Source organism: Seriola lalandi, unplaced genomic scaffold (genome assembly GCF_002814215.2).
Source record: "Seriola lalandi dorsalis isolate HSWRI2012SDOR001 ecotype SW California unplaced genomic scaffold, Sedor1 jcf7180002054316, whole genome shotgun sequence".
In the NCBI taxonomy this organism is placed as follows: domain Eukaryota; kingdom Metazoa; phylum Chordata; class Actinopteri; order Carangiformes; family Carangidae; genus Seriola; species Seriola lalandi.
In genome coordinates, this window is record NW_019524869.1 from 330,719 (window position 1) to 344,356 (window position 13,638).

The 13,638-nt window shown below is 39.1% G+C and overlaps 1 protein-coding gene across 2 annotated transcripts in view; it reads left to right on the forward strand.

Annotated features, from left to right (window-relative positions):
* LOC111655383 (uncharacterized) overlaps window positions 1-9,310 on the forward strand; it is a 29,099-nt gene extending 19,789 nt beyond the window's left edge. For both annotated transcript variants that reach the window (XM_023406745.2, XM_023406746.1), the window contains exons 4-9: window positions 2,145-2,352; window positions 4,865-5,003; window positions 6,283-6,352; window positions 7,174-7,220; window positions 7,312-7,370; window positions 8,237-9,310. In XM_023406745.2, the coding sequence (XP_023262513.1) occupies window positions 2,145-2,352; window positions 4,865-5,003; window positions 6,283-6,352; window positions 7,174-7,220; window positions 7,312-7,370; window positions 8,237-8,279 (566 nt within the window). In that variant the 3' untranslated portion in view covers window positions 8,280-9,310. The remainder of the gene's footprint in view (window positions 1-2,144; window positions 2,353-4,864; window positions 5,004-6,282; window positions 6,353-7,173; window positions 7,221-7,311; window positions 7,371-8,236) is intronic.
* The last annotated feature ends 4,328 nt before the right edge of the window (window positions 9,311-13,638 follow it).

The window sequence follows — 13,638 nt, forward strand, 5'->3', positions numbered from 1 at the left end:
TCTCTCTCTCGCTCTCTCTCTCTCTCGCTCTCTCTCTGTCGCTCTCTCTCTCTCTCTCTCTCTCGCTCTCTCGCTCTCGCTCTCTCGCTCTCGCTCTCTCTCTCTCGCTCTCTCTGTCGCTCCCCCGGGCTCCCTCCCGTCAGGCGGACCCGCCGTGCTGCTGCGTGCTAACCGGAGGTTCAAGATGGACGCCAAACGGGGTTAGTCTGGTCGTAATCCTTTGTTTACCGACTGTCTTTCCTCTGTACGTTTACATACGGTTGTGTCGCGTTCATGGCCGCGGTGGGATTTGCACGAGCAGCGGGAGTGTGGCTGCAGTCAGCCCGGGGAGGGTCGGAGGTGGATCGGGCCGCCTGCGGAGGTCATGCCGGACGGTTTGTCCCCGCGGTGGGGACGGGGCTGCCGGTGGGGGCTGTTGGATAAAAGCCTGCGGGACACGGGTCACATTGAAGAGAGGACCGACCAGAGTCCGGTTAAAGCAGAGGGGGAAACGAGTTGAGCGACCGAGTTTAGCTAGCTGTGATGCGGGTCTATTTTTAGCCAAGCTCCGGCGGTGCTAGCACGCCTGCTACCATATGTAGCCAGGCGGCCGCATTAGGACCGTCGACCCTCCTCCTCCTCCTCCTCCTCCTCCTCGGCTGCTCAGTCAGTTTCTGTACCTGCAGACAGCGACTGTCTGTCAAACCACCGGCCACAGCTGCCGCGGTGTAGCTAACGGAGCTAACGGGCATTAGCGTCGTGCTGAGCGGTAAGATGATGAAGGAGAGCGGGGTGTCCGCGGCCACACTGCCGCTTCCTGACACCCAGGAAGGGCTCAGGCGTTTTACTGCAATCAAACAGTCGTAATTGTAAAATGTGTCTGACTGCTTCCAGACCCCTGACCCCTGACCCCTGACCCGAGCAAAAAAAATTAGCCCTTTTAAACTCTTTAATCCAGGTCTGATGCTTGTCCAGGTCTTGTCTAATGAAGTGAATTACAATGTGACAATATCCACATGTGTTCTGGGTCTGATCATCCTGATGACAGGTGTTAAACTACATCTTTATCTTAAAATTAATCTGCTCATGTAATTCAGAGAAGTTCATATATTAAACTATTTAATTGTTACATTTTACTTATTTTATGCAGGAGTTTGTTGTGCATATTAATGTGTGTTATGTTATACATTGCTCTAATGTGCATTCATTAGTTTGATGAGAGGTAATCTCTGAATGTGACAGAGTTTTGCTTTAGATCAATGATAACTGCTTGTAGTGAAATGGCGCCAGACTGTGGAGAAGCTGCTGGTTCTACTTTGTTGGACTGTGATGTGTTTGTGTCACTGGTTATTTCAGTTAAAATTGAACCTGTAGAACAGATGAAGTGTTGGTGCTGCAAAGACTGAAGGAGGTCCAGTGTTGTCAAGATTAACTGCAGCTGTTTCCTGAGTGAACAGTTGTTAAATGATCAGACATGTCAGAAACAGTCGGATACCTACAGTCTGACGTGGTTCAGTCTGAAAGTACAGCATGTATCAGCTGTGAGCAACTCCTTCACTTCTAATATTGTCACTGACCTGCCTGGAATTCCCCGGTGAAATACTAGCATGGTACCAGGACCCAGGTTTTGAGCTCAGCTGTCTCCAGCACAGTTCGACCCCCACCCTCCAAATCCACCACTGTCTGTGTGGGGGTTCAGAGAGCGGAGGGGCTTCCTGCAGCCAATAATCAAATGTTTAGTGTGTGAAGTCTAATGTTCTCAGGTGGAGTGAGAAAGAAGTGAACACACCTCCACCTACCGACATGTGAATCAGTGTCACATCATGATGTTTGAGAACCAGTTTGTTCTTTGTTTTTAAAAATCATCATTATTTATGACTATTGTTGTTATTATTATTGTTATAATTGGGTTATAATTTTTTTGTTGATCAACTAATGAATTTATTAATCAGTGTTTCATAACAATCAGTTGTCAGAGTGTCACAGTGAGTTCTGTATTTTAAATAATTATCACTTGAATTGAAGAAACAGGAGAACGTTTGAACCTGCAGTGACTCAGTGACTGCTGGTGGCTGCTCAGTGAAGTTCAGTCTTTAGTCACTTCTCTGTGGCTGACCAACACTAACCGTCATCTTCCTCATCTTCCTAATCTTTTTCCTCCTCAGTGGTGGAGCTCCTCTACTGGCGTGATGTGAAGACCACAGGCGTGGTGTTTGGCGCCGCCCTGCTGCTGCTCCTCTCCCTGACGGTGTGCAGCATTGTGAGCGTCTGCTCCTACATCGGCCTGGCTCTATTGTCAGTCACCATCTGCTTCAGGATATACAAAGGCATCCTGCAGGCCATCCAGAAGTCCGATGAAGGACACCCATTCAAGTGAGTACAGTGAGACAGGAGTAGTCATAATAATGATGATGAAGACATACTTAATTGTGTCAGTGTCACTTAATTTCAGAAAATTAATCTACACATTTAGCAGCATCCTCACAGTTATTCATAATTAAACAATAAAAGTGGAAAATCATTCAGTTCCAATGATGCAGAGTTTAACTGCTGCTCTGTAAAACCCTTTATTTCATATTTTTCAGCTAATTTCCTGAACATTACCAGGTGTTTACTGGGACATTAAAAGAGAAGCTTGACACAGTTTGGTGCTAATTGTAATACTTCATTGACAACCTGCTCGTTATAGTAAGAAAAACTAGTAAATGATGTGGAAAGTAAGTGAAGAGTTTCATATAGACACAAACAGAAAGTCTTGATTGTTGCTCCTCATCAGTGTTAAACTCAACACGTGAGTGTCTGAGTGGCAAACACACCGACCTGTTGTCACCACCAGATCTCAGCATTCTGATAATAACTACTCACAATAACAATATTATCATTATCTGTGGAAATAAAAATGAATATGAAGTCATCATCAGACCTGGTGAATCGTGACGCTACAGAATCATAATGTGTCTGCAGCTGTCGAGTCGACCTGACTTGCTGCTCAGCATCTCAAAGTCCTGAAGGATCCACATTCAGAGTTTTGTTAATTCTCTGTGGGAAACTGTTCATGATCTTTACATCATTTAATTTTTGAAATCTGAAATATAACTTGAGAGTAGGGCTGTCCCAAACGATTATTTTTTAAACGATTAATCTAGCGATTATTTTTTCAATTATTCGACTAATCTAACGATTATTTTTTTTATTAACCTAACAGTAATTTTATTGCAATTATTTTCCAGTTATTCATTTAATATAAAAATTTGCCCCGTCCAACATCTTGACTCGCTGCACCAGGGTGTTTCCTCTTTATGTGCTCGTGCATGACTGTCGTGCATGAGTGATATGCCAGATGCACTTTGCAGAGTCTGCAGTCTACCGCACTGTTGGTGTCAAGATTAAAGTTTTCCCAAACTCTGGAGGACCGTGTACGAGCCTTTTTGCCGCGTGTTGCTCCACGCGCTCCGTCGTGCTGCTGGTAGACGCCGCCGTGTTGTTCAAATAGAATACACAGACGCAAATAATTCACGTAGTCAATGACTTCAATTACGTCACCGCGTTGTCCCAGTCCGTGCGCTGCGCTTGTATCCGGGTAAACCAAAGACGATGGATATAAACGGTCCCATTAGAAAGTTCTGGTTCTGTTCTCTGAACATTTACCCTGTGTGGTTTTACACGACGCGTCGACACAAAAATTCCACGTCGAGTAATTTTTATAATCGACAACGTCGATTACGTCGGATAATCGTCCCAGCCCTACTTGAGAGTATTTAATATCTGTCCGTCTGTGTTCAGGACAGTATTCTAAAACACTGTGTATAACACAGTTCAGGGGCGTCGTGTAGCGTAGTGGTCTAAGCAGGCGCCCCATGTGTAGAGGCTACAGTCCTCGCTGCTCCCCGGTTCGAATCCCGCATCGGACGGCCTTTCACTGCATGTCATTCCCCCTCTCTAGCTCCCTGTTTCCTGTCTCTCTCCACCATACTATCAAATAAAGGCATAAAAAAGCCCAAAAAAATATACTTAACAAAAAAAATAACACAGTTCAGTCTATGTTTCAAACCTCTGACCTGAAAGTAGACACTCAGACTCGGGGTGCAGTACAGACTTTTGCTTTCTGTCTCAGCTACAACTTATTTATTTTCCTGACTAATGGTTTCATCCATAAACATCAGAGACAGGAGAAATTGAGTTTCTAGCAGCCTGAAGTGACGTCTTTATGGACAGTAAACCCTGCAGTCCAACATTCAGATTTTGACCTAAAATTTACTAATCAATGAATCTCCTAATCTAGTTCTTTCCTTCCTCTGACCTTCACAGGACAAATGAGCTTAGACTTTACCTGACCGGTGACCACACCTGGTTTAATTCTGAAAGTGATGAAACATGGTGAAAGATATTCAGATGAAAAAGAGTTTTGATTTGAGTCCTTGTTTGACTGGTTTCATTGGGAATTGAACCGGCCAATCACATGACAGGAATGGTGCTTAAACAGTGGATTGACTGCTGGTTCCTGACTTGTGTGTTTGTTTTGTTGTCTCCCTCCTGGCTGTTTGACTAAACCCTCGACCTCACAGCTCATTAAAGGTTAATTGGCTCAGATTTATGTGAGTCAGAGCTGATTCCTCCAGATCAGTGTGAGAAATGAAACTGGATTTTCTAATTTTCACAAATGTCACATGAAGAAAACATGATCAGCTTCAAACTAAATCAACTTCTGTTTGGCATCAAATTAGGTTTAATCATGATGTATGCGTATATTTATATCATCATCATCATCATCATCATAATAATCGTCTTCTTTCTGTTAAGCACTTTGTAACTTTGTTAATAAAAGTGATATTTAAATAAAGTTTCTATTATAAATTTTTATCATCATAACATCTGTCCCTCTTAGGCAGTACCTGGACCAGGAGGTGGCACTGTCTGAGGACATGGTCCACAAGTACAGCGACATGGTTCTGGCCAAACTCAACAAGACCATTGGTGAACTTAGGCGCCTGTTCCTGGTCGAAGACTTGGTCGACTCCATCAAGGTGAGAACAGCCCAGACCCTGACCCTTACCCAGACCTGGCTCTGTGGACCAGAACTGATCAGTTAGAGCTGAGATGGTGAGAAACACTTCAGTCATGTCACTGATGAACTCATCACTGTGTAAGACAATGATGTTAAAAATCACGACTTCCTCCATACAGGAACACTGTAACAAGGGTCCAGTGTTTTTCTATATAAATGTTAATTCACTATGATCAAATTATTATGATTTATAGATTAATATACTTTATTGATCTTGTGAGGAAAATTGTCAACACCATTAAACAAAAACAAAAAAACAGGAGGTTCCTCTGTCAGTGTGATCAGAAAAATTAGGAGTGCTTAAAGAAGTGAAAATTAATCAGATAATTTGATTTTCGAATATAAAAGTACACTTGGTTTTTGATTATCTCATATTTAATAACTATGTAATTATCTATACACTGGTCCTCACATGTCCCCTGAGGGAAATGTCATCAGTCTAATTAACAGTAGTTCATTGTTGTATGAAAACATGATGTAAATATGTGTAAAATGGAGCTGAAATCCTCAGAGGTTTCTGTGATCATCGAATGCTTCAGTGTTAAACAGATAGAAGTAAGAGCTGTGATGTCACAGTCACTCTGAGCTCTGCAGCTGTCAGACTCCTGTCGTCACCTGTCTGAACCCGACCCCCTCAGTCTGCAAAGTCCAAATACAGACTTGCACACAGTCCGTCTCCAGGAGAGATCCCCTGAGCGGGTAAAGACTGATTCTTTAATTGGATCAGGATCACTATCAGGTCCCAGCTGCAGAAATCTTTAAAACTCTGAGATATTCTCATTATTTTTCTGCCCCTGATTAATTTCCCGCCATTGTCATCTCTGTAGGTTAAGGTGGGGGACTGGGGGGTGGGTGTGAAATCTTAACTGCACTGTTATTAAACTTGTGGTTCTGGACTACATTTTGACCTGGTGAAATGACATGTTCTGAACTCTAATGGACCTGGACTTTCAGGACAAAGAGACAAAGACACAGTGTCAGGTGAATCAAACATGGTCCTGACTGAGTCAGACCTGAACCACGTTGATCTGATTCAGTGCGACTCCTTTTCCTTTCTGATGTTCCTCCAGAATAAAGCTTCAGAGAAACACAGTCTGCAGAACTTCATAGAGAATCCTTCTGTTTTTAAGTTTCCTTCAGTATCGCAGTAAAACAGTTCATCATTACACTGCAGACAGGAAGTGATCACAGCTGTGTGTTGTGTTAAAGATGCTCAGCTCTCTTCTTCTTCTCTGCAGTTTGCTGTGTTGATGTGGATCCTGACCTACGTTGGTGCCTTGTTCAATGGGCTCACTCTGCTGATTCTGGGTGAGGAACATGAACCACTTGTTGACTTCCTCTGATCAGTGATGTCAACATTTTCTCACTTTGGCTCCACCTGCTGGTGAAATTGTAAAATTATAATAATTCACCACAATTTAACTACAATAAATTAAAGTTCTTGTGTTAAGATACAGTGTCTGACTGCTGGGTTTCAACATTTAAACCTCACCTGGACAAATGATGACATCAGTCATTTGAATTAAGATGCTGTAATTACCTGAACATTGACCTGTGTTCTGTTGTCCTGTGACAGAGTCAGTAGAGACTTAAAGAAGCGACGGTTGAAGTGGCGGCGCCGGTATACATTCCAACGTGTTGCCATAGTGATGGAAATCAAATTTCACTAACTCTGACAACAGCTACTTAACTTCTTCGAGGAAACCGAGGTTGCTCTGGATGTTGTAACAACATGTCTCTTAAAATGACTGAGAGCTGTTGATATTTGATTCAGAGACAATTTAATATCAGATGAGTTTGTGACTTCAGCACCACGGACAGCGTCATGGTTCACAGTCAGGTTAGAGAGGGAGGATGTAGGTTAACAACAGTTTGTCTGACGTGTCTTTATCAAATATAATAGATAAAACTATTTATGGTATGATAGAATATAAACAAAATGACAAAGTGTAAACTAGTCTTTCTACTGTAGCTTGGTTGCAACAGAAGGAAGTCATTGCATCATCACGCCGTAGTGTTCCTTCATCCGTCGCTGCTTAAAGTCCCTAATGTCTCTAAGATTGATATTCGTTTGGAATCAGACTCATTTCAATATCGGATCACATGATGTTACTTTTCTTCTTCCTCAGGTGTGATTGGAGTGTTCAGCTGCCCAATCGTCTATGAGAAACACCAGGTAAGAACCTCAGTCTCTACCCATAATGCACCATTGCCTGACCCCCCATCCCACCCCCACCCCACTGACCTGCTGCTTTTTGTATTTTCAGGCTCAGATCGACCACTACCTGGCTCTGGTCAACAACCAGATCAAAGACATTGTGGGAAAGTAAGCAGTCCAGTATTAATGATGTAGTAATGATAAAGGGTTATTTATGGAAAAGATCCAGGGGATAATATGTTGAAAGTTTCATGATAAATCTGTGAATCTTTAAAAACCTCTGAACTCGAACTTGTTGATGTTTAAATATTTCACTATTTATTTAATATTAAATATTTAGCTTTATTATTGACCAAACAATGAAGAGATAAAATAACAGAATGATCAATAATGGAAATAAGTGAGAGCAGTGTAAACAGTGTTTTCCACAGACGTACACACAGCGAGGTCTGTCCACCAACATCAGCAACTTTTTTAAAAACCTAATCTGATTGACTCCTCGTCCACCGATAGTCCAGTTTGTCTCTCTGTTCGTGATGAGGACGCACCCAACTGAGATGCCTGATGTCATCACCTGCACTTACTGAGCACACTCACATACTCTGGTTATCACTCCTGTCAGTGTCAGACTCTCTTTTTTTAAAACTTGTTTCTGGGCTGCAGCTTCACTCTCAGGAAGGTGTAGCCGTGGTGTTTCTGGTCTAACAGCACCTTCGTCTTGGAACGTCTCTGGAAGACGTTACAGCAGGAAAGGAGTGAAAATTAGGGAGTTCAACTGGTGTTGTGTTTACATCACTTCTGATAGGAGGCGATAAATACCTAAGTCTACTGCAGTGTCATGTGACCTGCGTGTGAATACTGATTGTTCCCTCTTACATGATGTTAGCAGGTTTTCTTACCAGTGGAAAAGGGGCTTTACTGAAATACCATCAAATGTAAAATGTGTGTCTCTGTTGTGCTTGGTGCTGTGTCAGGATTTGCAGGATGAGGGCTTCCTGTCGACTCATGGTTCACGCATTTTGTCTCGTTTGCAGGATCCAGGCTAAGGTGCCCGGGATGAAGCGTAAGATGGAGTGAATAAACCCCAAGTCGCAGTTTGGATTCAGGAAGTCCTGAGAAGAAGATGGCTCGAGGGAGGGTGGTGTTGTTTGGTTGAGGGCGGGGGAGGGTGGGATGGATCTGAAGGCAGGAGGAGGAAAGGGGTCTGGCGTGTACGCAGCCCTTTCAACTTTATTTGTCAAAAAAATAAAACACTTTTGTTCCAGTTCAGAATTCCTTTTTTTCTTTGGAAGCAGGTTCACAATGCCGAGGTCGGCTCCATATTTACATCTCCCTCCTTTTTTTATTTTTGAATCAAGGTTTAAAATGTTTGTGAGATGTTAAAACTCTCAGAAACACATTTGAATCTTGAATGAACCTTCTCTCTTCCCCGGGGCATTGTGTGGGTTTTCGTGGTTTAAATTTTTCTTTTTCTTTACTGCCTGCAGTCAAGCGAAGAGATTCTTCAGATGAGAGCAAGCAGCAGATGGAACAACTTTTTTTTTCTTTTTTTTTTGTATGAATATTCTGTGATTTTACTGTTGTGTCCCTCGAGCTTTGAGCTCGTTTCCTCGGTGACCTGCTGAGTGGTTTCGCCTCGATGTGACGAATGACGGATTAGTGAACGACGTCTTTGACTCCTGATGAGGCAGTGGGGGTGGGGTGGGGGGTTACCATCAAAAACTTCATCGCTTCTGAGTAACGTTAGCTAGAAACATCTAGAAGATATTTGCAGACAAACAACACATTAACTACATAAGAGTTATTTCCATGTCATTGCAGTTGTGTAGTAAAGAAAACCCTTGAAGGAAAACGTTTACATTCATCACTTCAGAAAAATATTAAAAAGAAAAAAAAAACATCCTGTCTGTGGAGCTGATATCTTAATGAAGTTACAACTTGATGTGACTTTGGGAAACTTCAAGCATTTGTTTGTTATGCAAGTATAATTGTGAATGATAAACTTCATATTTCAATTGTGACGATAAAAAGCTTCCAGCTGGGAGCCGTGTTTGTGGAATGCATTGTGAGATGTAAACAATTATCAATAAAGCTTCTAGACGAAGAAAGTCCCGCCTCGTCTTCTGTCAAAAACTCAGGTAACTGCAGTTAGCTCCAGCCCATTATCCAAATGTTGTTAATGATGAGCTGCAGGTTAAAATGTTAATTCAAAATCATGTGGCAGTTTTGACTTGAAACATAAAAAAAAAATATGTGCTAATTTTTATTTTTGTAAAACCAAAGTTGCAGAATCAAAATTCTGCGAGATGAACTGGCAGCTTCATGTTTGTGTCTGTGAAGAACAGGGTGTGTGGTATGTCCTAATGCTCAAAGGCTCAATCCCTGTTCCACACACTCTCCACATGGGCTGCTTCTGTTGAACTCTCGACAGTAACAGGCTTTATCTACCTCAAAGGTCACAAAGAGCAGCATCAGTGTTGCTACGATGAAGTGAAACAAAAAGTGGTGCAGCGAGCCGGAGGTCTTCAGTCTTCATGTTTTCAGCTGAAGAAGCTTCACGATGGTTTTTACATGCTCTCATTGGCCCTCATTTATCAAACGAACGTACGGCAGAAAACCGTGTGTACGACCGTTTCCACGCAAGCTTCGGCATTTATCAATTTGGACGTGAGCGGAAGCTACGATCAGATCTCAAGTCAGGTCTGAGCTCATGTACGCAAATAAGAGTCTGGATTTGCGGTGCAGCAGCAAAATCTGGCTGAGTCCGAAAATACTTATTAAACAAACCTCAGCTGTCATCAGCATAAACAGTCACATATTTAGAACAGATCAAAACTGATTCTTAAAACGACTAAAACAAGATAAAAAAAAAATTGGAATTTCAAAAAAGCCCAGAGAATCAACCAATGAACACCAGGCAAACTGGAGAACATAGGCAAAATCTCCAGTTTGTAACATTAACACTGATGATATTTGGTTGTTCCTTATATAGGACAGGTAACACCAAACGGACTGATTAACACGAAGGTGTGAATCCTGGCCTCTCTGTGCCATGCATGAACGCACACACACCAACCTGCCTTCCTCTCTCCCTCTGTAGATAAGAGTCATAAACTACAACCCACATTCCAGTCCTGGGTAGTGACCAGCAGAACACTCTTCACAAACACACATCTGAAGAATATATAATTAAATATCTGAATGTTCTGTAACTCTGGTGATGTTTGTATGTAATAGTTCAATCCCAAACTTCTATCCTATATGTAACATAGTCTTCCTTTCTCCCTTCTGAAGGGCCGCCATTGGGAGTCACTCATATGCTGCTGTGGCGCACCGTTAAAGTGTGTGTTGTAATCTCCAAACATAAAAGTTTGTCGAAAGTCCACAAGTTTGGTGTCGACGTTCTTGTCTCGTCAGGCTGAGTAATATATGTCAGCCCCAGCCTTCTGAGTAACTCTTTTCCGAAGAGCCGCCGTGGGTAATCTCTCATATAATTTTTCGTCTTTTTGCCTTTAATGGACAGTACAGTAGGGAGACAGGAAATGGAGAGGCAGAGAGAAGGGGAATGACACGCAGGAAAGGGTCAAATGGTAAATTGGGGGCCAGCTGCAGCGAGGATTACAGCCTCTATATATGAGGCGCCTGTGTAATCCACTGTGCTTTGCGCTGCCACTACACTGAATTTGTGCCTTAGTATGCTATGACTTCATATGCCTTACTATGCTATGTCGTTACTCTGCCTTACTATACTTTTGCTTTGGATGCTTTACTTTAATATGACATTAATATGACTTTTTATGCCTTACTATACTATAATGTTTTATGCCTCACTATACTATATCGTTTTTATGACTTTTTATGCCTTACTATACTATGTCGTTTTTTTGACATTTTATGCCTTACTAAAATATGACATTTTAGGCCTGACTATATTGTGACTTTTTTTATTACTTTTTATGCCTTACTATACTATGACTTTTTATGCCTTACTATACTATGTCGTTCTTTCAACATTTCATTTTATGCCTTACTAAAATATGACTTTTTTATGACTTTTTATTATTTACTGTACTATGACTTTTTATGCCTTACTATATTATGTAGTTTTTATTACTTTTTATGCATTACTATATTATGACTTTTCATGTCTTACTATAGTATTACTTTTTATGACTTTTTATACATTACTGTACTATGTCGTTTTTATCACTTTTTATTCTTTACTATACTGTGACTTTTTTTGTCTTACTATATTATGTTGTTTTTATGACTTTTTATGCTTTACAATACTATTTTTATGCCTTGCTATACTATGTGTTTTTATGCCTTACTATATTATGACTTTTTATGCCTTCCTATACTATGTAGTTTTTTTTTACTTTTTATGCCTTAATATATTATGTAGTTTTTATGCCTTACTATACTATGTCATTATTGACTTTTTACGCCTTACTATACTATGTAGTTTTTTGTTTTTACTTTTTACGCCTTAGTATACTATGACTTTTTATGCCTTAATATACTATGATGTTGTTATGACATTTTATGCCTTCTATACTATGATGTTTTTTACCTTACTATACTATGACATTTTTATGACATTTTATGCCTTCTATACTATGATGTTTTTTACCTTACTATACTATGACATTTTTTGCCTTACTATACTATGACGTTTTTATCACTTTTTATGCCTTACTGTACTATGATGTTTTTTGCCTTACTATACTATGATGTTTTTTGCCTTACTATACTATGTCATTATTGACTTTTTACGCCTTACTATACTATGTAGTTTTTTGTTTTTACTTTTTACGCCTTAGTATACTATGACTTTTTATGCCTTACTATAATATGTAGTTTTTTATGACTTTTTATACCTTACTGTACTATGTCGTTTTTTTGACATTTTATGCCATACTATACTATGACGTTTTTTGACATTTTTATGCCATACTATACCATGACTTTTTTATGACTTTTTATACCTTAATGTACTATGACTTTTTATATCTTACTGTACTATGTCGTTTTTCTGACTTTTTATTCTTTACTATACTATGACTTTTTATGCCTTACCATACTATGTCGTTTTTATTACTTTTTATGCCTTTCTAAACTATGACGTTTTTATGACTTTATATACCTTACTACATTATGTAGTTTTTATGCCTTTGCATTACTATGACTTTTTTATGACTATTTATTCTCTTTTATATTATGACTTTTTATTCTTTACTATACTGTGACTTTTTATGCCTTACTATATTATGTTGTTTTTATGACTTTATATGCCTTACTATATTATGTTGTTTTTATGACTTTTTATGCTTTACAATACTATTATTTTTTATGCCTTTCTCAACTATGACTTTTTTATGACTTTATATACCTTACTACATTATGTAGTTTTTATGCCTTTGCATTACTATGACTTTTTTATGACTATTTATTCTCTTTTATATTATGACTTTTTATGTCTTACTATAATATGACTTTTTATGCCTTACTATACTATGTAGTTTTTTATGACGTTTTAAGCCTTACTATACTATGACTTTTTTATGACTTTTTATGTCTCACTATACTATGACTTTTCTTTTTATGCCTTACTATACTCTGTAGTTTTTTTTACTTTTTATGCCCTACTATATTATGTAGTTTTTATGCCTTACTATACTATGACTTTTTATGCCTTGCTACACTATGTAGTTTTTTTTTTACTTTTTACGCCTTAGTATACCATGACTTTTTATGCCTTACTATAATATGTAGTTTTTTATGACTTTTTATACCTTAATGTACTATGACTTTTTATATCTTACTGTACTATGTCGTTTTTCTGACTTTTTATTCTTTACTATACTATGACTTTTTATGCCTTACTAAACTATGACTTTTTCTATGACTTTTTATTCTCTTTTATACTATGACTTTTTATGTCTTACTATACTATGACCTTTTATGCCTTACTATACTATGACTTTTTATGCCTTGCTATACTATGTCGTTTTTTTGACATTTTATGCCTTACTAAACTGTGATTTTTTTATGACTTTAATGTCTTACTATACTATGACTTTTTAAGCCTTGCTATATGTTGTTTTTATGACTTTTTATGTCTTACTATAATATGACTTTTTAATGACTTTTTATGTCTTACTATACGATGACTTTTCATGCCTTACTATACTATTAATTTTTCATGACTTTTTATACCTTAATATACTATGACTTTTTATGACTTTTTATACCTTACTATACTATGACTTTTTATGCCTTGCTATATACTATGTCATTTTCTTGACATTTTATGTCTTACTAAAATATGACTTTTTTATGACTTTTTAAGCCTTACTATATTATGACTTTATAATGACTTTTTATGTCTTACTATACTATGACTTTTTATGCCTTACTATACTATGTTTTTTTT